Here is a 25,421-nt window from a genome sequence, read left to right as displayed (position 1 = left end):
TCCCTCCAACCTGCACCCAGGAAAAGCCATTTCTGAGACCTTTACAGACAGTGTGGATCACAGTCATTAAAGACATTTTGAATAAAGGCTGGATAACAGCACTGCGGGGGAGACATCAGTGCGTGAGGCTTCACAGACTCTATAATAAAATCTCCATCCACCCCCTAAGTGCTTCATTCGCCATTATAGTGAGAAAGCTAGTCTGATTCCACAGCCGACTTCAAACTGGCAGGTTAGGAGACTACGTCAATTACTAATAGAAAAGAGCCCCCAGTCTCCAACCTTCACGTCCTGATAATGGTTCTGGAATGCCCAGAGACAGAGTAAGATAAAGTTCACCTTCCCTGGGATTCCCCTAAGGTGCTTTAGATTGGGCCTGCAAGCTCACTTTGGGGTCTCTCTATCTTGGTAATGGAGACCTCAGCACGCTGGACTTCTGCAGAATAAAACACTCTTTGCATTTACACACTATTTGAGTCTGGGTGTCATTCTTCAAAGAATCATGGCCCCTTACAATAGTAAATCAAATGAAAAAAAAAATTCCCCTACCAATGATTGTTTAATATTGTTGAAGCCAATGACCGATGTCCTGTTAGTGTTGCTAACAGTCTGACGATAAAGGTATCATTCAGACATTAAAAAGAACCTGCTGTCCTTGTCCGCTTGTGAACAGTCGCTTGGCCTTTGTTACCGTAAGTACTGAGAAGCCCTGGAGCGTTTGCAGCAGACAGCAAGCCACCTGCTGGGATGCAGGAGGAGTCAACTCACCTGAGAACAGCTTGTTTCCACCCTGTGCATCCCATAGGAAAAATCATCTGTGAAGTCAATGGCCTCAGAACTGATCACATCGTGGAAGGAAGGCCAGCCTGGGATGGAGCAGCCACAGTGACCAAAAGAAAAGAGACAAAACCTGGGGTTAGAACGTGATTCTCAAGAATGGTGCCACCAACGAACTGAAGGCTGAGCTTGGAACTGGGGCTTCTCCGGGCCCGGGAGAGAAGGTCAAAAGCTGAAAGGGAACTTCTGCAAAACAGTAAGACCGCATACAAGTTTGACTCCTTCTTACGAGGGACTAGGGACGGACACAGAGGTGAGCTGTTGCGTTTCCTGTGATGGTCTTGAGTCCTCCGATAGTTGAGTGTTGAGATTTAGGAAGCACCCTATGGCCACTTCCTCTTGTCTTCAGAGGCACCCAGCATGAGTTGGAAGCACTAGTGAGCTTCCACTGTGCCTGCTTCCAAACCAACCGATTGTTTGCATGTTAACATTTCAACTATCCAATATTGCTTCAGAAAACCATGTGGCTTTCAATTCTAAGTGTCATACAGTTAAGATAAAAGGGGTGGCTAGCTTATTCACCATCTCTAATTTCTTTCCTAGTCTGAAGTGTATCTGGCACGCAGTGTGTATCTCATAGGTGTAAGTCTTGCTCCCTTCCTGGGAGAAGTTCAGACTGGCATGCCCAGGCATTTGTAGACAGCATTCTTTCTCAGAATGCTCAGAAACTCTTGGTGAGTAGAGATTCAGTTTGGTTTACTTGAGAGAACAAGTACACACGTGTGCACGCGTGCAAAAGTGCGTGCACACACACACACACACACACACACACACACACACTCCTTTCTAACACAAGGAGGTACCCACCCTAGCTCAGTCACTTGCTAAGCTCTCTACATGGACGGTAACTGTTTTATTACGTACATGGGGTCTCAGAGACATGGAGCCTTTAGGCCAAGCATTCTATAGGACTTTGGGGAGAGAGGATGCAGGAGATGTTCCAGAGAACCTAAGTTAGAGCCTGATAAACTAACTCCCTCAACCTCCTCACACCCTGCTGATTCCTCTCGAAAAAACTGAGAGCTCTTTCATTGGAGCAGAGCACTGGGAAGGAGATCTTGTTTTCACAAAATTACTTTAATGTCCTATGTGAATGAGTTGACTTTGCCTCTGGAAGCACATTGAATGAATTAGTTGAATGAATGATAAATGAGTGAATGATGAATGAAAATAATGGATGAGTGAATGAATGCATAATAAATACTAATTGTTTTTTAGTGACCAAACTATTCAAAGGGAAAATCCAAAAGTCACGATGTGAGTGCATCTAGTTAGAGACTATATACATTTTTACTCATTTATTTAAAACACCACAAAGACAAAGCAGCTCAACTCATCCTTGTGTGATAAGGAATCTTAATTAAATCTGAGTTTCTCAGTTCCGGTGATCTGGTTGGCCATAAAGATAAGCATTTTGTCAACCCAAACGAAACGTTCAGAGAATTTTCCAAAAGACCGTGTTCAAGAACAGATCATCTCGAGGACGGTAGAGCGGTGTGGAGCCGCTGACTAGTCTATTGGCTGTTTACTCTGCTATTTACAATTGGAGGAGACACTAGAAATCATTCGTGCAGGCAATTCGACATTCCAACTTACAGCGACACCGTTGTGCACTGTGGAAAAAAAGGCCACTGTATAAATAAATAAATACATAAATAAATAATCACGCACTCAGTGTGTCATTCCAACCTTAATCCATGAATAACAAGAGAATGACAGATTGAATTTTTACAGAGGACAGTGGCCATCACCGTGACGTTAAAGAAGGAGGCTACCTGTTGTGTCATGTGTCTCCAGGAAATCGGTTGCTACAAAGCGGATCCACCGGAAAGGTAAGTTCTTCGTGACAGTCAAGCTAAGAAGGACCGTTGCCCGGGAATAAATCGTCTTATGACAGGGGGCCAGAGTGATGACAGCTCTTTGAAAGCGGAATTCCCTCCTCATGTGTAAGTATTTAAAGGAGAAACTCTTCAGTACAGTAAAAATCCTCAAAGGAAACCCTGCCCCCACTGCTAATAAGGAGAGGAGCGCTTCAAAGGGTGATAGGCAAAGGCTGAAGCAATCTGCGTCTTGTTGAGAAAATTATCTTGTGCTGAGGGGTGGGTGGGGGGAAGTGTGTTTATGTCAGTTTTGACATTAAAGAAAGATCATCTATCCTCCTCTCTCCGGGCCTCTCCTTCTGGTCTCCTCATCCAACTAAACATCATTTGTTTTGGATGTGTTCCATGCACTTTTTAAAAGGAAAGTCATGTGAAAACCTGTATAAACAGTGCGCTCCCTCCGCCCCCCCAGTATGCCCCTTTGTTTCTATTTGATGAGGTTGGATGCGGGCCTATTAGCATCTCGTTTCAAAGAATATACACTGTACTCTTTTTAGATCTCAGCCTACTAGTATTGAGATTTGTCCTATTTTTAATAAACGCAGTCTCCCTTGGAGGAACTCTCATCTCAAGATAGCAAATAAACCCAGAGGCTACAAGGAAAACACACACCTCAGAGTGTAGAAGCTCTGCCTGGGCTCCGTTCAACAGTCGGGCCGTGTCATCCACCGTTGTATCTTAACACTTCTTGTACGGTTGGGAGCAAGTTCAGAGTGTGCTCATTGACCTCTCTGGCCCAAAGCAAATGATCCAAATTATTACCACTAAGTTGTCCCTTGGTGCTTACTATACACACTACAATGGGTTGTTCCTAAATGACAATAAAACTCATTATTCCACTCTGACCCACAATACAGTTTGATCCTGCCTGTTCCGAGGCTACTCCACCTCCAACCAAACAGTGGCCTGGTGCTCCTCAAATAGTGTGGACAAAGTTTAGAATGTTCATTTTCATTTCCTATGCAAATCCTTTTCAGCTATCCGGTCCTATCTTTCCCCCTTTCCTTTCAAAGAGTTAAAAAAGAAAAGGAAAGAAAAGAAAAGAAAACCCAATTGTCAAAATTAGCAATAGGATATAAATAAGCTGAATGCTGAGCTCTTCTGGATGATGTCTGCAAAGTGTGACCAGCATTCTCTGTTATCAACAAAGATGATACATTGTGTCTGCCTCCCTGGGCTCTTCCTCTACTCCTAAATCAGTTAGAAATCCCAGTAAGGCGGCTACATGACTAGTCAGTAGACAACAGTAGAATCTTGGATGAAAATCTATTGGCTTGACAGGTAATTCCGAAACTGTTATCTGAATGTAGACTTGAGTTTTAGTAATGACAACTACATCTGAGCATGGTTTGGGGTGAAGATTCGTATGGTTAGGGTACACCAGGTCCTGCAGCTCTAGTTCTAAATAGTCCAAATTTTGTTAAGTTTGGGGTTTTCTGAACCCATTCACCTCCCTGACCAGGGTTTCCCTGCTTAGCTATACCAAGACAAATCACACCCTGGGAAGGCCTCCTGCTGACAATTGTTGGAGGCTTAGATCCTAGTCCTTGCCAAATTATTCATGAGAGTTGACATTTCCAGTATAACTTTTATCTCATTTTTTAAAAAGGATGACTCTCAACTCTCCTTCAAAGACCCCATTTGGTTACAATCTCGTCTTCCGGACATTTTAGTAATCAACCAAATAGATCCGCATAGCAGAAAATCACACAATGCAGATGGCTCATCGGGAAACATTTCCTTTCATTCTCCTACCTAACTACAGGCAGCCATGATTTATCGTTTTCCGGTTTAATTCCTTTTTAAACGTGTTTGCTCCGGTTATCTCTTGGTTTGCTCACTTTAGACCTGCGCTGTTCAATACAGTAGTTCCGAACAGCGGGCCATTTGGAGATGGTCACCTGCCAAATCCTTGACACTCACACGTCAGGTGACTGCTGTTCTGTGGGCAGTGCAGACACACAGAACCTCTCACATGGTTTCTACAATGCAGAAGACTTCGGCCACCAGACAGCACAGTTCTGAGGATGGCACAGACTCGTGGGACCATCTTACTGTGATTTCCACAGTACAGCAGGCTACGTAACTTGACAAGGCTATTTTAGATGTCTTAAATCCTTTATGAAGAATGGGAACTTCCTATTCTGTCTTTACTAACCCTCCCATTTCCAAGTTTTTGTGTTTACATCAATTTTCTTTTAAAAACCTTACTTGGAGACGCCAGCCTCTGGAACCAGAATGTGAATGAATCCAATAACATCGGCAATTTGATCTGTGTATCACTAAATTTTCACCCACCCAGTATAGTGCCTGATGGCACAAGTGGTACCCCAAAGCACCGGTACTAAGGAAGGAAGGACTGTAGGGACGGCTGTGCTTCAGGATGACACTGATTTTCCACGCTGTGAGAGGGACCTCAGCTGAGCCTCCACTCATTCTACCACTGCTGACACAGGCGAACCTTTGTGCTTCTTCACGAGGCTGAAAAGGAACAGGCCAGACTTGTTTTCAGTCTGTACCCTTGCTTAAGAGAGGGCTAGAGTGTCAGGGTTACAATTTCTCCTCCTCCCGTGATGTATATGTATATGTGTATGTATGTGTATGATGTATATGTGTATATATATATGATGTCTATATATATATATAATGTATATGTATATGTGTATGTATGTGATGTATATGTATGTGTGTATATGTATATATTTCATCACTGCTAAGTATATTTTTTAATCCCATAAGGAAGGGCATTAGCTCACCATTTTATAGTACAGTGATATAACAGGTCTTTTATTTTTTCTAACCACTTGACATCTTTATCTTTAAATTTTTAATTAAAACATTTCAAAGATAAAAATATAGAAGCTTGTAGATCCCTCTGGTGTAATACTTTATCTACTCAGATTTAAAAGATAGCTCAGTATACATTTTTTCTGCTTCAGATAGTTCCCCCTGCTTGTTCACAAAGTAACGTTATGACTGAAGCCAGCTCTCTATGTCTATGCCTTTGGATGTCATGAAGGCAACTGTTTTGTAGACTTCTCCCACACGCCTTCCTCCACGGGGACAACCTGCGCTACAGAAGTGACATCACATCATGGCTGTCATTCAGTGACTCATTCTTCTTGATATTCTTGGTCTTTGGTGTTCGTTAATGGTCTCATCTAAGTTCATAAACACAAAACCTTTCAAATACCTCTGAGAATATGAACAAGAGGGTTGGTTCATCTTCAATTTTTTGCCATTTTCTAAAATATGATTTTCCGGGGCAACTGTCATGCTGGCTTTATTAACTCCAGCTCCTGGTTCTGTTCTCACACCTCCAGAGAGCTTTGACCACTGTGTCCATTAAAGAATGAAAACTGGATAAATTGTCCCACCTGCCTGACATAGGCACTTCTGTTATTAGGCATAATGTGGGTTTGCTCCTTCAGTGGTTCTTATCTCTGAGTGGAAAGACTGCTGACAGAGGAGAGTTTATTCTGAGGTTTCTTAAATACCTAAAAGGGAAATAGTTGATACCACAGGACCAGAACCTCAGCGGCAGCTCCAGGTCACTGACAGCCAGCTTAGTGGTATCTTAAGAGAACAGTATTCCAGGACTGTTTTCATGTAGAGAACTGATGATCTGTCCTTTCAAATGTGAAAGTGAGAAAGATGTAAAACCGGTCTACCGATTCTCCATGCTTCCATCCTCCCCCACCCCACCATGTTGCTCTTGCCAGTCCTGAGCTCTGAGCTTCTTCGTTATTCTGCTGGGCATCAACTGCTGCACTGGGATCCAGTGTTTTAAAAGCAGGGATGTACATTGTATACATTTTCATCCTTTTCTTTCCTTAGAAAGGTGGCTTAGACTCCCTGTGTGTCCAACTCCAGGGCTCTACAGCTGGCGCTGCTCTTCTTGCTTAAGTCTTTTCTGACCCTAATTTAAGGAGGTTTTTTTTTTGGTTTTGTTTTGTTGCAGAGGAAAAGAAATAACCATGCATCTTATTCTAGGAGAAAATAAAATGGCAGATTTTAGCTACAATGTACTATTTTCGGTGAAGAAGCAGCAGATTTAAGGTTTCATTTTTTTCTTCTTCTTCCTACCAGAAGGATGGTTTTCATCTTTATGGAAAGCAAATACTAAAGTCAGCCCTGAGTCTGTAGCTTGAGGGAAGAGTTCTTGCCTAGTGTGTGTGAGGGGCTCTGGGTTAGATTCTCAGCAATGTAAAACCAAATGCACAAAAAATAGGCAAAAGTCAGTATTGTGTTAAGCAGCTTTAACTGGCTTAGGCTCTGTGGTTAATAACTGACTGCAGGCTGGGTCCTCCAACACTCCGAAGGAGTTTGTGTTGCCAGTTCAGGTAGAACCCGTGGGTTAGAATCAGAACTTAGGATCAGTTAGATCCGGACTGATTCTGTGAAAGACATTTCTCACACAACCTTTCAAGTCGGTGTGTCTAACACTGTTTGAAGACTTGTTGTGCTCCTTTCTAATGTTGCAAATACAAGAACAAGAAGCCCCCACTACTATGTGAGGACCACAGGATTTCATCTCTATGAACAAGACCTCTCTCAAGAAGCAAAAGACAAAAAGGATCAACAGTAATCCCAGGAAAACCAGAGTTATGGCTTTAGGCAAACATTTCTACATAGTGTATCTAATTTTGTGAAGTGGCACCTGAAAAATAAAAAGTTAGCTAGAATATACCTTTAAAAATATTTGATTTTATTTTTGTAGGAATGTGCGCCAGAAGAGGGCATCATACCTGGATTTCCCGGAGCTGGTGTAGCGGACAGTTGCGGGCTGTCCGTGTGGGTGCTGAGAACTGAACCCAGGTCCCACTGAGCCATTTGTTCAACCTCAATCTGAATGCCTTCTAAACTCTGTGTTACAGGGGCTGGACGAAATGAGAATGTGGGGTCTGCTTAGAGGTGTCATAGACTACTAACGTGATCATATTTGTCCTTTTGAAAAGATAGCTCTAGAAACAGATCGCAAAGGCAAACAAAACAAAAACAAAATGAACAAACCTTCAAGGGGGAGTGTGAAGTTAGGAGTGTTGGAAGGTTCTGCCCTGAAACAGAATCCATGATGTTCTAAATCAGTGGTTCTCAGCCTGCCCAGTGCTGCGACCTTTTACTATAGCTCCTCATGATGTGGTGACCGCCTAAAATTATTTCTGTTGGTGTGTCAAAACTCCAAGTTTGCTACTGATACGAATCACAATGTAAATATGTTTGACTAAAGAAGTTCATCTAAGGGGTCCTGACCCGCAGGTTGAGAACCGCTGCTCTCAGTGAATTCATTCACTTTGGTGACTGTGCTATTTTTGGCAAGATGAAGGAGCAAACCCAACCCGCAGTCCAGTCTGGATCGCAGCTGACACACACTTTCCGTACAACACATGACGCCGGTTTCTTAAGGAAGGCAGAGTGAGGACACAGAGGAGGTGACCGTTGGGAGAGGCAGGTGAGGCAGGCACTGAAATTAGGCTAAAGAATGAGTTAGCAGAAGAAAATAAAGAGCGCTTCTAGAATTAGGACGATGAGACAGAACTAGCTCCGAGTTCAAAAAGGAAACAGCTAAGGTTATAGGGCCCAGGACAGTGACAGCATCTACAGGAAGTCAGAGGAAGGCTGAGTGCTGTGAAGGGAGAGGAAACAAACCCTCTTCCTTCCTTCCAGCAAAGGGCAGGCAGAGGGCATAGAATCTCTGTGTTATCTGGATTCTGGCTCCTCCCACTCTTCCCGTCTCTGGTCTCTGTTTCCTAAGGCATGTTCAAGTAACAATGTTACTTTCCCCAAAATTTCTAAATAAAAATTAGTATGAGACATGAAAATATTAGATATTGCTTTTTAAAAAAACTCGCACTATTCAAATGCTCCTAAAGATTCTAAGCAGAAGAGACATTGTGTGTTATATACCAACCGAGTCCATGAAGAAAGGTCCTTATCAGGAAACCAGCGGGTGTCTGAACCAGGGCTGGGTTTCCCAAACTCCCAACAGGAGGAAATAGGTTTTATTCTTTTGGCAAGAAAGAGAAGAGGAGAAGAAAAGGAACAGGGGAGTAGAAGAAGATACAGAAGGGAGTGGAGAAGGAGAAAGGGAAAAGGAACATTTGGATGTATCTGTTACTGAACCAACTGAAGAAATAGGCAAAAAAAAAAAAAAAAAATGGCAGAAAATTCTATTTTCTTAGGCAACTTTTAATAAATAACAATTAAACGTGAATTGTTTTTCTATCAAAAAGAATGCATTTTTTCCAGGCATGCTCACTGATAAATTTAGGTGTAAAATAATGGAGCCTCGTCACCCATAATCACTGCAAACATTTGAGTCTATTTAAGCACACCAGAACCACAGACTGTCGGGAACACTGAGGTGTCCTCTGGGCTGTGTAAACATCTGGTATCTATTCTCTGTAGAGATTAATAATGGAGCTGCACTGCACCAGGTTTCACACTGATTCCTTTGAGCCCCGTACCGCGTTTGTAAATGCTTCCAAACACACATGATCTCTCATTGGTACGGAGTCTATCCACAATCTCGAGCTGTCTCCTAAGCAAGAACTGACAGGGACCAGCTTCCCTGTTTCCCTTAGTGGAGGCCGCTATTAATAAAATGGTTTTTCCAAGTTCAATAACTACTGGACTAAAACAAACCATTTCAACAAAGGGGTTGGAGACAAACACTTGTCTGTCCCTGGCCAATGACTGCCTCTTGTTTCTCTAAATCACAGTCGGTGTTTTAAAACACACATCTCACATCTTGAAGACTCTCAGCATCAAGGGACCTGAGCAACACCAAATGCCTCGGCCAGACTTCAGCCATAACTTCTAAGAGCCGTTAAAAAATGTCTCTCAAATTGGGTTTAAATTTAGTGTTGACCCAGTAACCTTGATCCCCAAAACATTCAACATTAGATGATTATTTTGTTTTGCCTCCCAGAGCTCTTTAGTCCAGTGAGGTATCCATTAGGAAGTTGCAAAAGGACTTTGCAGTTTGTTTAGAATTTATTAGCCACGGCACACAGGAAGGTGGTGATGTGGGCTGTTTGCTGAGTGAGGGTTATTTACTGTGCTCACCTGACCTTAGAAATACCACAAGAGATAAAACAGGGAAATTCAAAGAAACGCAGATTCTATCCCTAGTGGTATTTGCCCTTTACAACGAACAAAAACAATGCTCCCACCAAACGAGGTCCTGGCTCCTACCACCCACTCCAGAGCATCACTAGACGGTGCCAAACTTATATTCTTCAGCGTGGTTCCTGTCAACATCTCCACAGTCATTCCTTGTCTAAATGCATGGACCTGGCAGAAATGTTAAAACTATATATATATATATATATATATTTTTTTTTTTTCTTTAAAAGGCAGTTCGGTTATCAAAATTCCTTGACTTGTCTCAAATTTCCCCAATGCCTTAACTGCTCTTTCCAAACACGAAGCTGGCTTCTACTCTTTATCCTATTATAGAACCTTAACTACTACAACTTAACATAAAATTTCCCTCTTTTCATCAATATTGTATGATCATTTATAATCAGCACTGACTCTCCATGTGTCAAAACAAACTTTACTATTCCTTACATGTCTGATAGTCCATCCTGAAAAAAATACTGTTAAAAATAAAAATTTAGAATAAACTAATTTTCTCATGAGGCTTTTATTTTTTGCATGACACAATATATATTTGCCTCTGTAGCAGACACGTGGCAAAACTGAAGCAATTTGTCAGAACACTAGGCATTTCCTAATATAAAAAGATACATAATAAAAAAGGCAGGTAGCAGGCTAGGAAAGTGTTAGAGGTCTGCCACACAGGCAAGAGCCCCTGAGGTTGGATTCCCTCCACTCATGTAAAAAGCCAGGTGTGTGGCAGCGCCCGCAATTCCAGTGCCAGGAACACGGAGGATGGGAGACCCAGGAACATGAGCCACTCGTCTAGTGGAACTTCTGAGCTGTGCTCAGTTAGAGACTCAGTCTCAGAGGAAAACAGTGGAAAGTGACTGAGGAAGAGACAACACTAACCTCAAGCCACTAGCTCCATGCACACACACACACACACACAGAGAGAGAGAGAGAGAGAGAGAGAGAGAGAGAGAGAGAGACAGAGAGAGAGGGGGAGGGAGGGAGGGAGGGAGGCAGGGGGGAAGGAGGGAGAGAGGGATGGAGGGAGGAATGGAGGGAGGGAGGAATGGAGGGAGGGAGGGATGGAGGGAAGGAGGGATGGAGGGAGGGAGGAAAGGAGAAGGAGAGAGAGCAGATCAGTGGCGAATTGCATGTTAGCAAATTATTTCCCTGAAGAGTTTCAAAATGTTGTGAAGCTATGTCTTAATGGAACATGGGTTTCTTCTTCCCCCAACCCTGTTTTGTGTGTGTGTGTGTGTGTGTGTGTGTGTGTGTAAGTGTATGAGTGTGTATGAGTGTGTGTATGTATGTATGTGAGAGAGTGTGTGTAAGTGTGTGTATGAGTGTGTGTATGTATGTGTGTGAGAGAGAGTATATGTATGTGTGTAGGTATGTGTATATGAGTGTGCATGAGTGTGTGTATATATGTGTGTGAGAGTGTATGTATGCGTGTGCGAAAATGTATGTATGTGTGTAAGTGTGTGTGTATGAGTGTGCATGAGTGTATGTATGTGTGTGTGAGTGTGTGTGTGAGAGAGTGTATGTATGTATGTGTGTAAGTGTGTGTGTGTTTCCTAAAAGCTTTCCCTTTCTCCTATGTCATAGTCTCTGTGTCTCTTATTTGCATTCCCTCAATTTAAATATAAACTCCATGAGTTTATATAGTTGCTTTCCTGCCAAAATATTCCAAGTTCCGAAATTGGGCATATTGTGGAATAATTCTTGATGGGATGGAATAATTTCTTACGAAATCCCATTACTCCAGAAAGCTGAGATTTCAGGATTTGATCTAAAACTTGCATTATATTTAAAACACACTAAGTATTTATACTGTTGTTAGAATTAATTCCGGAACCTCTACCATTTACCAGTATTTGTTAACCGCGCTCGCACCTGAGGACTATATTCCTTTCTCTTAGTTCCAAATTCTTACCAACATTATACTGGGCATCAGTGACAGAGGCCCATGTGATACCCCTCGTACCTTTGGGGACCTCAGGCAGCCTACATTAAGATCCAGGCATACAAGTGGCCCTGGCACTTTGAAAGTTTAGATGATTTTAGTTTTGACCATGGGCAATAATCGGAAGCTCTTAAGCGGCATGCATCGCATGGAGGGCTAAACCACGCAGACAGGCTTATCTAAAGAGCAGCAATGCAAGCACTGTGGGGTAGCATTGGACCCTGGACTAGCTGGTTCTGTATCCCTGGGCTGTAGTCTTAGCTTCTAAAAGAAAGCAGGACGAGCTAGCCATGGGGAACAAGCCAGTGAGCAGTACCCCTCCAAGGCTTCTGCATCAGCTCCTGCCTCTGGGTTCCTGCCTTGTTTGAGTTCCTGTCCTGACTTCCTTCACTAATGGACAGAAATGTAAAAGTGTAAGCCAAACAAACCCTTTCCTCCCCAGAGTCACGGTGTTTCACTGCGGCAATAGAAACTCTGACTAAACCCCCAAGACCCAATAGGGTAAAATTTCATGAAGATCTAACCATCCCCCAAATATATTCCACACTCAAAAGGCCAAAATATCATTTGGCAGCTATGAGGTAATTCTCAAGTTTACCTACCACACCAGGTACAAGACATGGGCACATAGCATTAGTGGGTACTGTAAAAACTGTGCTTTTCTGGTGGTTTCCTTGGCATAGGCCCCCACTATGGAGCCTTTTCTGATCTAGAACTTGCTAATTAAGACTTAGCCTCTCCACCACAGACACCCGCATATTTCTGCATCCCAAGTGCTGAGAACAGGTGCGTGTTGCTATACATAGCTGAACATTTGTTGGAATGGAAGCCAAACTGACAGAAGAAAATATTAACAACAACAACAACAAAAGACGTCAGGACAAGGACTGAAGACACTGAAGTGTGAACATGGCTGAATCGTGTGGTTTACATGTAAGGGACTCTCATCATGAAACCCATACCTCGTACTGTACTACAAGTCTATGCAATTTTTTAAATTAAAAATCCAAATAAAATCGTGTCATGCACTTTAAATATACAATATATAAAAGAAAAGTCCTGGAACATTAGTGTTACATTTGGCAACATACACCTGTAATCCTAGGGCTTGGTTGACTAAGGTGGGGAGAGCCGATAGTTCCAGGCCAGCCTCGGGTACAGAGTAAGTAAAAATAAATAAATAAATAAATAAATAAATAAATAAATAATAAAATCCAAGGTCTGGAGAGCTGGCTCAGTGGTTAAGAGCACTGACTGCTCTTCCAGAGGTCCTCAGTTCAATTCCAAACAACCACATGGTGGCTCACAACCATCTGTAATGGGATCTGGTGCCCTCTTCTGGTGTGTCTGAAGACAGCTACACTGTACTCATATATAATAAATAAATAAATCTTTAAGAAACAATAAAATCCATTAAAAAGTGCCTAAGAATGGCCATAAAAATTATAAAATAATTTTGGGGAACTATCTCTGTAAAATTATTTAAATACAACATTTAAAATGGTGTGTGTGTGTGTGTGTGTGTGTGTGTGTGTGTGTGTGTGTGTGCATGCCGTGGATGGCTTGTAGGAATCAGTTTTCTCTTTCTTCCATGTGGGTCCTAAGAATCAAGGTCAGGTCATTAGGCTTGGTCACAAGTCTCTTAGTCCACTGAGCCATTTATCGGCCCTTACGCACACTCGTAAGCTACAACAACGCAGAAGCCGTATAGACCCAGTATCAATGAGCAGAAGGGAAACCCAGAAAGAGTCCTATGTATACATGGAATATTTTAAAGACATCAGAATCGTAGTACATATCAACAGTCCATATTAATAGTGGTGACCATCTTAATACTACTGGGTTGTTGTTGTTGTTGTTTTGTTTTGTTTTGTTTTTTCGGGGGTTGAGAAAATTCATTTCCCAAGCATTTATGTTCCCCTGCCACTACATGACAATACATTATGTCATGGGCTGCTAGCCTGAGAGCATTTTATAAAAACATAAAAGGTCTCTGACCTTCTCTTGGTTATCAGAATTTTATGAAAGCTTTGGTCAGCATTCAATTAGCATCACAGATGCCGGGGATTTAAAAACATAAAAAAAAAAAATTACAGTCTTAGCCACACACTATGAGGCTGACAAAAATCATGGTCTTAAAAATGAATTTTAATATTGTTTCCCATACTGGAAAACTTTCCTTGGGAAAAGTTTTACCAAACTTTTACACTATATACATGTAAGTTTTAAAAATGACCTTTGACTGAAGGGTGAGCCATGAGAAGAGAGAAAAGGTCTTTGGTCTTTAGGTTTTTGTTTTGATTCGTTTTTATTTCCAATGTCCCTTTCACACAACTTTATACCTTCCAATTAATCTCAGCTTCTCACTCAGCTCCTAGAAGGAGCCCTTGGCTTCTGGCCTCTGAGTTGGTGCAATGTTGTTACTTTTTAAATGCCTTGTTAATATGCCCCTGCTAGCTTAAAAAAATCACGCACACATTTATTAACATATATAAATGTGTAAATGTGAACATAGCAGACAGACCTTATGCACAAACTTTTCCCTGTTTTTTCTTCTTGGCAATTTACCATTCCCATAGGAAATCTATGTTAACAACCTAATAAGGGTTGTATTGCATATTTGTCTCTGCTCTAAGAGCCACATAAAATCATAAATATTTACACACAAATAATCACAAATGCTCTATCAACACCTAACATTCCACTCTGCAACTGTCTCCCAAGCCACAGAGGTGACTTCGAATCTAATTCTTCCCTTAGCTTAACAAAGAGCAATAGGCAGGAAACCATTTGTGATGAGGGAAGGGAGGAGGAGAAGTGAGACGGGAGGGGAAGGGGGAGGAAGTGAGAGGGAGGAGGCCAAGAGAGTGTAATGAGGAAGTGAATATAGGGGCACTGCATTATATACGGGTATTAACATCTTACACGGGGCTGGAGGGATGCTCTGAGGTTAGAAAAGCTTGTTGCTCAGTCAGATGACCTGAGCTTGTGTCTCAGCACCCACACGGGTGCCTCACATCTGCCTGCAATTTCAGCTCCTGAGGATGCAACCTACATTTTGAGCCTCTATGGGCACCCACTTGCATGTATACCTTGAACACGTGCAGAAGCACACACACATCCCAACACACGCACACACACATGCCAACACACATACACACACACACACACAGACAAAATAAAAAATTTAAATGCTACACTGAAGCGTGTCATTCTATATAGTTGACCATTTACATAATTATTTCATATGATTAATACTTTATATGTCAATTTATAGGATTGATAAATACTAATAAGAAAGAAGGAACTGAAAAACACCGTGAATGCCCATCTTAGAATAATATCCGGGAACAGCGGCTCTGCACGTGGTAGAGCTCCCCGAGTGGGAAGGATTTATAGAAATTCTCTATTCTTTCAGCAGTGATGAGAGCACAGTGCCTTTGCTCTCCTCTGCTCAGCTGGGAATCCAACTCAAGGCCTTATCCATAGCCCCTTTGCTAGATGAGTCGGGGGGCATGCCACAAAGTTCCTGCCGTCACCTTTTCACTATTTTTAACACACGCATTTCTCCTGGAACACTGTTGTTTTCTTCTGCTTACACTGAACAATACTTCGTAGGCCCCATGTCTGTTCATTGCTTTGTCCCACAGCAGTGAATCCAGAAGCACAGAGACCAGCTACTGACATTCTTACCTATGCTCCATCCACTGGTACTATCAGCCCCTGTTCTGTCTATACCAGTGGTTCTCAGCATATGGGCCATGACCTCTTTGGGGGTCATGGTTCTCAGCATAGGGGCCATGACCTTTCACAGAGGTCACCTAAGATCTTGGGGAAATCACGGAGATTTATATTACTATTCATAGCTGTAGCAAAATTACAGTTATGAAGTAGCAACAAAAATAATTTTATGGAAGGGAGGGGGAATGAGCACAATATGAGGAACCATATTAAAGGGTCTACACTATATGGTACAGATTATATGTGATAATGGTATACTATATAATCTATATTATACACAAACTAACATTGGTGGTCTATAGAAAGCTAGGGGCATGATCATTAACTTCGCCAGCTTGGTGGTCAGGCACATGGGGAAGAAATGGAGTGAAGTCAGGCTTCAGTGTGCGCCATGGGGTGTTCACCTCAGTACACACTTCATGATGTCTGCCTGATGCTGTAAACGCATCATCCAGTTTACAGCTTTGGCCATTTTTTTCCTTGGGTAGTGATAGGACCCCTGTGGGTTCCGTGGGGTTGCTGGTTAGTATCTACTCAGCAGGGAAGCATTCCAACTCCTACCTCCTCCTTGTGTGTGTGTGTGTGTGTGTGTGTGTGTGTGTGTGTGTGAAGGAAACTTTGGGCTCCCCACCCATTTAGATTATTGTGTATTTTTACAGCAGTAAAAGGATCTCCAAAACTCCTGCAGATTAGGCTCTACCCCTCTCCTACCAACTCTCCAATTGTAGAAACCGGGTTCTGAAGCTCCGGTCCTACCTTATGACCAGCCACTGTGCCCTAGAGAAGAACAATAGGTCTTCCTTCACACACCATCTACCAACTACCTGCTACCTTACCTTGCCTTGCAGAAATTCTCAAGGTTTAAAACATGTATATGTACATGTATATGTTCCTTGAATTACTTTGAGACTTGAAGAGTACGAAGAAAAAACAAAAACAAAAACATGTTTCCATACCACCATCATGTCCTAAGCTCTAACTCCCCCTTCTCTAACTTATAGTTGTGATCGATTGGGCTTTGGTTTGGTTTGTTTGTTTTATCCAGACAGGGTTTTTTTCTGTAGCCCTGACTATCCTGGTGCTTGCTCTGTAGACCAGGCTGGCCTTGAACTCACAGAAATCCACCTGCTTCCTGGGTGCTGGGATTAAAGGTGTGCACCACCCCCCACCCCCCCACCCCCGCTCAGCTTGGCTGTGAAGGTTTTTAAGACATTTTATATAGGGCTTAAAATATGTAAAATACAATGACATAGCCTTATTATAAACAACACATGGATATAGAGTATGCGATGTCAGGGGACACTGCCTTCCAAGGGCTATATTTTCTGTATTATTTAACTAGCAAGCAATTATTACATTAATTTCGACTAACAACAGTTATTGGTTGCATATTTGAATACCCGGTGATATTGATCAGTTGCTCAGCTGATAATGTAGTCTATTAGCAACTCTGTTTCTTTTTCTTCTGCACCAAGTGAGTTTTGGAAACCTGACAACAGGGGAGCAAGCTTGAGGGCTGCATCAAGACTCAAGTCAAGACTGGAACGGAGAACTAAGTCTCTCATCAAATCAGACAGCCAGCCCACGCCAGCATAGACAAACCAACTCGGAACCAGCCTCAGCGCAAGCGAAGGCGTTCTGCTGTGAGCTTAACTGTTTGAGAGAATTTCCAAAGAAAATGACCAAAGCTCGGGTAGTGAAAGGGATTAATATTCAGTCTTGTTGAAGAACAGGAGTCGATCTGTGACCCAGCTCCCCGGGTATTACCGGCCAGGCCCCAAGAATAGAGTCATTTACAAAGTAACTGCTTCAAGCAGTCTACCTTAAACTACAAAAACATTGAATTCCTGTCAGACACAGGAATTTCTTCAGGGAATAAAAGAATTTTATGACTCATAAGACGAAAAATCTCCTGAATACTTACAAAAGTAATCTAATGAGGCACTGTCACCAGGAGAGAAGTTTGATGAATGGATGTGTTGTGCGGGAAAGTTTCAGGCAAAACAGGAAATTGAAAAGACTCGGACATGTATTCATTCGTGATTTTTCCTTTCAGGGTAAAACTCACTTCAGAAGCACACTTTCCCACTTGGCATGGCATTTCCATGGGAAGCCACATTTGACTTATAGGTCCTTAATTAAAAGTTCACATTTATTCAGAGTGTGTGCAGGTGGTGTCAAACCATCCTGAGTCCAGGACTCTGTTCTAAGTCATTTTGAAGGTTCTTATCCACCAAATTAGATATAATTTAGAAAAACAAAATGTAAGTGCTGAAGTTAAAGACTTAGAACCTATGTTGATTAAGCAGGAAGGAGGTCGGGATTTTCCTAGGGAAATCCAAAACAAAGCTGAGAGACACCAGGGTAGCTTTGACTTTTAGACAAGGCCTAAGCACACACCACCAAGGAGGCCACCTTGACCTTAAACTATTCCCAGTTAATTCTAATCAAAATGTTGTCTGTTCTATATTAAATTTTCTTTTACTAACAGGTTGTAAAAATAGAGCCAGTCATGAAAGCCCTCTGTTTAATCTTTCCCAGGGACAAACACCGTGCAGTGTATAATATGTAACTTTGGACTGGGTGGCAAATTGCCTTTATTTAATTTAGTCTGTGCTTAGCTTCACCTCTGAAATATCGGTCTGCGTCCTTCTATCTGGTTGGATGCTCTAGTCCACTTAACACAGTCAATGTTTACACTGAGGGGACAAGAAACCGTGTGATGTATTTTAACTGTCAGAAGTGTTGTGAACAGCAGCAGCTGGAAGGAATGCCTAGCCCACCCCTTTCTTACCCTAAAGCCTTTCGTTTCCACACACCAGAAGTCACATCCTTTAATGTCTATGTTAAAAGGAAGGCAGAAGGAAAGAAAATGAATTTATGGCTGTTTCTGAAAAGACACAGTATAGCTTCTCTCATGTGTGGTCTTTCCACATCCAATGCAAACTTCGAGTTCGTGTGGCGGGGTGAATTGGTCGCCGGCGATGAAGGTTTTCTTTCTTTCATTCCGTTTTCTTGGTGGGTTTTGTAGACACAGAAGCCTGGGGGACCCTCCATGTGAATTCCGCTCGTTCCTGCTCCTCTATGCCTACCTTGGCTGCACTGAAAGGCTAACCTCAGCAGACGGAAGTCTGAAAATAAGTCGCTTCTTGTCACTACTGAAGCTGGAGAAACAGCTGTATAACACCCCGGCCACAGTGATGTATTCTGGGGTAAATATTGGATGGTAAGGACAATGCGCGCCTAATTAGGCTTCCTGTTTAACACATGCAATTCAAGAAACATGTGGGGTTCAGTCCTGCGCCCCATCACCTAGCTCCCGCCGGCCTCTCCAAGCCACAGTGCCAACCCACACTCCTGTTACCCACAGTGGCGGATCTTTCTGCTTCTCCAATGGATCAAGAGTTTGCTTTCTCTCCTGCTTAGAATGTCTGGACTCTGCGTGCAGCTCGGCTCTCACACTTCAGAACCGAGTCACACTCACGTGGTGAAGCGTCCCTGAAATTCCCGTCCAGATCTGCGGCTCCTCCCACGCACTCTTAGTTTTCATCCGACGTCAACGTGTTTCTTCACACATGACAGAGATCAGAGTGTAAACTGTCCTGCCTATTTACCATAGGATCCCCTGGTCCTACGGAAGTAAATATTTACTGTGTAGCACTACTAGAAGCTAAGGCCTACACGAAAGTCTGCAGCCTCATCCCCCACCCCTCAAAGAAAGGAAAGGAAAAGAAATCTAATGTAGACATTTTGTCTCGTAGCTCTCACCAAGCATCCTCACCAACTACTACCTTATAACCAGACATAGACAAAAGCTCAAAACCCCATGAATATGTAAAAATTAAGCAACAAGCCCCTAAAGAACCAAACACTTAAAAAAGAATTAAAAAAAAAAAATCTAAGACAAATAATAATGAAAAGACCAAAGCTTATGGGATATGGAAAAAGCAGTGCTGAGCAGGAAGTTTCTAGAGTTAAATATCTACATCTAGAGAGAAAGCTGACACGGCTTTGCACACCTGTCCTCTCCAGACCTGGAGTCCAGGGGTGTACTAAATATTCACACGTCTTTTCTCAGTGAGCCAAAAAGGCAAAGCAGCATGAAGGTGGCGCACAGCAGCCAAGAAGGCTGACAGACCTGTGACACCTTCTGCCGTTTGTGACTGTCCTGTACCGTCTGGGGCGCTTGTGCTCCTTTTAAACAGGCAAAAACCTGCCTATATAAAAAGCAGGACGAGCAAACAAATCATAAGGAAAGGCAGCAATATCTTCAAGGACTCTGCCCATAAAACAGAAGTAGGATGTATAGACTAATAGAAGATTTCCTGTTTTACACACAGAATGTTGTGAACCCCGAGTGATGTTATTTTATAAGATTCTCACATGAATTCAAATGACAAAAAGAGGTTAATATAGAAAAAAAAAAGCAAAGCTACAGCAGGTAGATACCACACAAGGGAAGTGGGGGGGGGGACACAAAGCCTGCTGAGCAAAATAAATAAACGCATAAACAAACAAATAAAATCAATCCTAAAAGCATCCACATTCACAAAGGGGGACAGGTTAATAAAGGGTAATAATTCAAAAGCACATAACCTCCAATGTACTTTTACATAACAGAGCTGTGGACTGAATAAAACAAAAATTACTAGGAACACATACAGACAAAGAGACACAGAGAGACACACACACAAACCCTGGCAGTCCTCACTTACTCTAAGGGCTGTTAATATACATACGACTGAACGACAATACAATACAAAAGCAAACAATAATACAGGCGACGACACAATGTGAATTCCATCGGGAGCCATATTGGCAGGACACGGCAGCCCGTAACAGGCTCCTGCCTAACATGCCAAGGTCACAGGTTTGACCCTGAGCACTGGGAAGAGAATAAGGGCTTACTCAATCCTCCTATCCGTTTACCAGCTACAACTACTTTGAGAGCCCCCAGCTCACCCAGAGGGAATCTGAAACAGAAGAAAACTACTTGCTGAGGTGGGGGGATGGGGATCTGGGAAATGTGGTATCAAAGAGACCAAACCGCCAATCAAGGCTAAAAGCCCTTAGCTTCTGCCCAAGATTCTTTAGAAAATGAGTCTGCCTTGGGATCTTAGTTCTTGACAGGTTCTTGACAACAAGGACTGAGAAACAGGAGTCCAGGAGACATGGAGTGCCAAGTGGGGGCTCTTAGGAATCACACAGAAGACCAGTTGTCTGAACAGAGGGAAGTTCAGAAAAGACTTGCCATGAATGTGACCTGTTGCTGAACTATAATCCACGGAATTAGAGACTAATTAATTCCATCCCTCTTCCTTCTTTGATTCATTCTTGAGTCTACGTGAATGTTCACTGAACTTCTAGTAAGAGCCAGTCCGGTGCTGGACAAGGAGAAAACAGTGAATGAAAGAAACAGCAGTGTGTCCCCTTACATCTGATTACTTCCAGGGGTCAGCAGCCTCTACATACACCCAGGAGTCACTTGGGGGCCTCTGAGAGCATTGTATAACCAAGCCAGACACTGAGCCAATTGATCATCAATGAAACCAAGGACCTATGGGGCTTTTTGTTACTTTGTTTGTTTTTTAAGTTCACTAGGTTGTTCTGACACTCGGATAGGGCTGAGAGAAACTGTTCAAAAGAAGAGGGGTCTGAGCAGAACTCGGTGATGGCGTAAATAAACCCAGGTGCAGGCAACAGGCTCAGCACCACAGGAGACACTGGAGGCCCTGAGGTCTTCAGTCCTCTCTCCCCTCCACTTGTAGATCCCTGGGATGGGCTCCCATTTTCTTTTAGCACTTAGCTCAAATTATCTTTCTAATCCAACCTTTCATGATCTTTCATACACGGCTTACATAGAACTGTTGATAACCTTGGCTACCTCAGTCCCCACAGCTCTACAACTTTCACTCTCAATCCCCAGCTGCCGAACAGATGGTGTGAATCCAGAACCAATCACTGCAAACACTTTAGCAGGCTCCCAACGAGCTCGGAGCTGAGTGAAGGACCCTCTCAGTCCCACAAATGGAAAATCGATGCATGACATCCCAACCTGACAACCCCAATAAACTGTCTACAGAGACCCTTGAATACTATCTAGTACATTATAGGTTCCACCCCCAGGAAAACCGGCCTTGAAGAATGCTACTTTTGCATATCAAAATATATTCTAAGCTCAAAGTGGTTAACTTACAAGCGAACTTTTGAATAAAAAACAAAACAAAAAACAACCCACTCGAGTCTTTAAGAGTGTCTGTAAATCACATCCTGGCCAGTTCCAGGAGCAGCTGTACCTCTTACAAAGGGCAGAGTTGGAAGACAGACGCAGTGAGTTCTAGGCTACATTTTAAAAGTCACAAATTAAAGAGGCCTTCAGCTAGACGCGTGTCCATGGTAGCCTCACTCAACCAAGAGCAGTTTCTAAAGAATACACACTGTCGTCTTTCTGGGGAAAGAGCCAGTTCTTCCTTCCTTTCAACTACATCATGTTTCAGCTGTTGGTTTTACCATTCCATAAGGCTCTCCTGAGGAAAGCCACGCAGCACCGACGGGGAGCCCACCGACGGGGAGCCTGCCATCTTTTGACTTGTGATGTTCATGTTCAGTTCCCTGCTGGCCTCTGTCTTCTTTAAGGCGTCCATGTGTCAGTCTTGGTGACTTCCTCTTTCGGCTCCCACATAAGGCAGCGTGTTCCTGTCTTTGTCCGAGAGATGGGAAGCCCGTGTAAATCACATTTCTTTCCTTTTTATTAGGAGCTCCTGTATTTCTCGAGACAGAACCCCACGGAACAACTGGAACATTCTGAAGGTCACCGGGTGGGGATCTTCTGCCAAGAGCAGAGATGATGGACACGGGGAGCGGAAAGGTTGGGTTCCCTGTTTGTAAATGTATTGGATTTTTTGCACATTACACTGAAATATTACAAGAAGCTCTAACGAAGATACTAAAACCACCGGTGACCTCACCTCACTGAAGTAACTACCATTGAAATGTCCATGTATTCCTTTCTTTTGTTCTGCATGAGAAAACATGGGGACCCACCCTTACTATAGAGGTTTCAGAATATTTAGACTCTCTTTCCTCTCTTCCCCCTCTGTCTCCCCTCACTTCCTTTTCCTTTCTTTTCCTTCTCTTTCTTCCTGTGATCATGAGTATTTTATGAACATTCTTCCACATTTGCCTTTGAGTATTTTCTCTATAAAAATGAGATTTTTTGTATTAAGCAATCATTAAGTTCCTTTTCAAGGAAAAAAAAAAAAAAAACCTTGTCACAAGTCTAATATATTACCAACATTTGAATTTGGTCTAACTACATACACTCCTGGAGCCCTAATTTGGGGGCATTTAATAGTTGGTACCATTTATATTTCTAAGATTCCCTGTTTGGTTAAACATTGGAAATGTTTATTGGTCTCTGAAAAAACATTCAATTCTTTTATCTGTTTTTTTTTTTTTTAGGCTGTTTCCATGAGTAAGGTAAAATGGTAAAATTCACAATACTGTACTCAAAACTTTGTATTCAATGGACAAAGGAATTTGTCAGAAGCAAATGAGGCTGAAAAGGTTATGTTTTGTTTGGTTTTTGTTTCTTTGTTTGTTTTCCACATTTGAAACATAGAAAGGAAGGAAGCAAGAAAAACTAATTTCCCTCAAATGGATTGAATAATCAACTATAGCTGTGTGTCAGAGAATGAAGCTAAAGTGAAGCTGGCTTTCTAATACGAGTCAGCAATCAGCAGGCTTCCTCGGAAATTCTCTGTCCCGGGTAAGAGACACAAGAACAAACAATGAAAGATAGGCAGAGCGGAGGCCGCAGAAAACCAATCGGCTTTAAAAGAATTTAATACCAGTTTGCAACATAGTTTGGCTTGATTTGCAACATAGTTTGGCTTTGTTATTATCCATTCTCTTCCTTCCAGCAAACAGCCTCCTAGCGCAGTCCTCTCAAACCAGGCTCTTTTAAGATGAATGGTTATCTTTAGAAAAAGCAGACTTCCTTCCATTTACCCATTTTATGTAGTATTTACACATAACCTCAGAGAAGGAGAAAAATGAGGGATTAGAAAAGGCTTCCTCTAGGTAAATATGACAGAGAATGAATACACATCGTTATCTGGGGATTAAAAAGAGCTGTGAGAGTCAGTGGGCAAACGTCCAACGTTCAGAGTGGCACCTAGTTAGCTATGAGTGACACTTTCTGAGATGATCTGTTTCCAAATGATGAGGCTATGCCTAGCTTTAAAGATAAAGTTTTAAAATTACAAACTAATTAAAAAGCAATCGTCTTAGGTCCTTTATGCTAAGCCTAGTAAATTTTAACACTTTAATGAATATATTAAAAATATTACAAAAGCTCCATTTGAGTTGAAATTCATTCTTAATTTATGCTTTTTGACTAAAAACCCGGCATAAATTCGATAAGGTTAAACAACTTCAAGTGGATTGTGATTGATATATTTTTCTTGTAATAATTTTACTAGCTGTAAATTTCAGGGCAGAAACAAGATAGTGGTCATTAAAAACAGAATGTGAAAATATTTTAATCTTCTTTGGTCATTAATCACATCAGCTTTACTAGATCACCCCACAAAGCTTTCTGAAGCAGATTACGACATTTTCTAAACCATAGCTTTTCTGTTTTGGATCATTTTATTCCACTGACTCACTAGCAAATTCCGATAAAAGATAAATATAGAATCCTTTAGTGTTTTGGTCCATAGACCCATGACTCAACTTGTGATACATCACACATCATATAAATTAGAAAAGCATAATTAAAGAAGAATAATGCCTAGTGAGGAAAATCATAAATCTAGCAGTAAGAAGAGTGAAATGGAAAAGTTGCTACCAATCAACTTTATGCATGATTCTACTAAATTCCACTAAAGCAAGTCGTGAGGTATAACACATTTAAATAGATCCCTGTAAAATCAGTGGTGCTGCTGTGTGCCCTTAATCCCAGCACCAAGGGCTGAAGCAGGCAGATCTCTGTAAATTCAAGTCCAGCCTACAGAGTGAGTTCCAGGATAGTCAGGCCTATATAGAGAAACCAGAAAGCCCTCAAAAATTATGTGGATACCTATAGAAATAATTCTGGATGGCTACATTGGAATGAAATGTTGATGCACCTTTCACATACAGCTTTTCTATTAGTATACAACACTAGAAAAAATTAATGCCAGTGAAATGTTATTTCAGAAATAAATTTAAATCTAAAATGCCATGGAGAAAGCTCTAAATTCCATTTTTTAGATTTCCTGCAGAACCTCAGGCATATTCTTACCGCTATAGCATAAAACTAGAAGCTTTGTTCAGCTGCTCTGAGCTACTAAGCTCTGCCACTAAGCACCTTTACTGTCACTAAACTTGCTACTAAGCACCCCTACTGTTACTGAGTTTCTGGTTATTGACACTTTTTATCTCCCACCAATCATCCTTCCATTCATAACATGAATGATTTGGATACAAAGTAATTTATGGATATACTGTTTATTTAAAAAAAAATACTACTTTTGTTAATGAATGTCAAATAGCCAACATTACTTTGGATAAATGGCCTAACATACTTTATAAAAACTCGACATCATTTTACCTGTCTTCCATCCACTCAACAAACATTACACACGTCATATTGTGTGAAGATGTCATATGAATTAATTGTTTAACATATAGTAATTAAATGTCTTCAAATCAATAAGAATAAGATGTCCGGCTAATATTAATAGTAACATCTGAATACAGTATATACAGTTTGCTCATCTATATTCTTAAGAAACAATATATGAATCTCATATATATATATATATATATATATATATATATATATATATATATATATATATAAAAACAATGAAAAAATCACAAGATTAGTGATCATCAAG

General features: G+C 41.7%; 1 protein-coding gene across 1 annotated transcript in view; it reads right to left on the bottom strand.

Annotated features, from left to right (window-relative positions):
• Nucleotides 1–25,421, bottom strand: part of MSRB3 (methionine sulfoxide reductase B3) — a 109,325-nt gene that overhangs the window by 8,980 nt on the left and 74,924 nt on the right. Inside the window, exon 6 of the mRNA XM_080935051.1 lies at nucleotides 769–866. Coding sequence (XP_080791177.1) covers nucleotides 769–866 — 98 coding nt within the window. The remainder of the gene's footprint in view (nucleotides 1–768; nucleotides 867–25,421) is intronic.

The sequence above is a fragment of the Micromys minutus genome (genome assembly GCF_963924665.1).
Source record: "Micromys minutus genome assembly, chromosome: 22".
In the NCBI taxonomy this organism is placed as follows: Eukaryota; Metazoa; Chordata; class Mammalia; order Rodentia; family Muridae; genus Micromys; species Micromys minutus.
The sequence above is the reverse complement of the archived record's forward strand: the minus strand, read 5'-3'. Positions and strand labels throughout refer to the sequence as shown.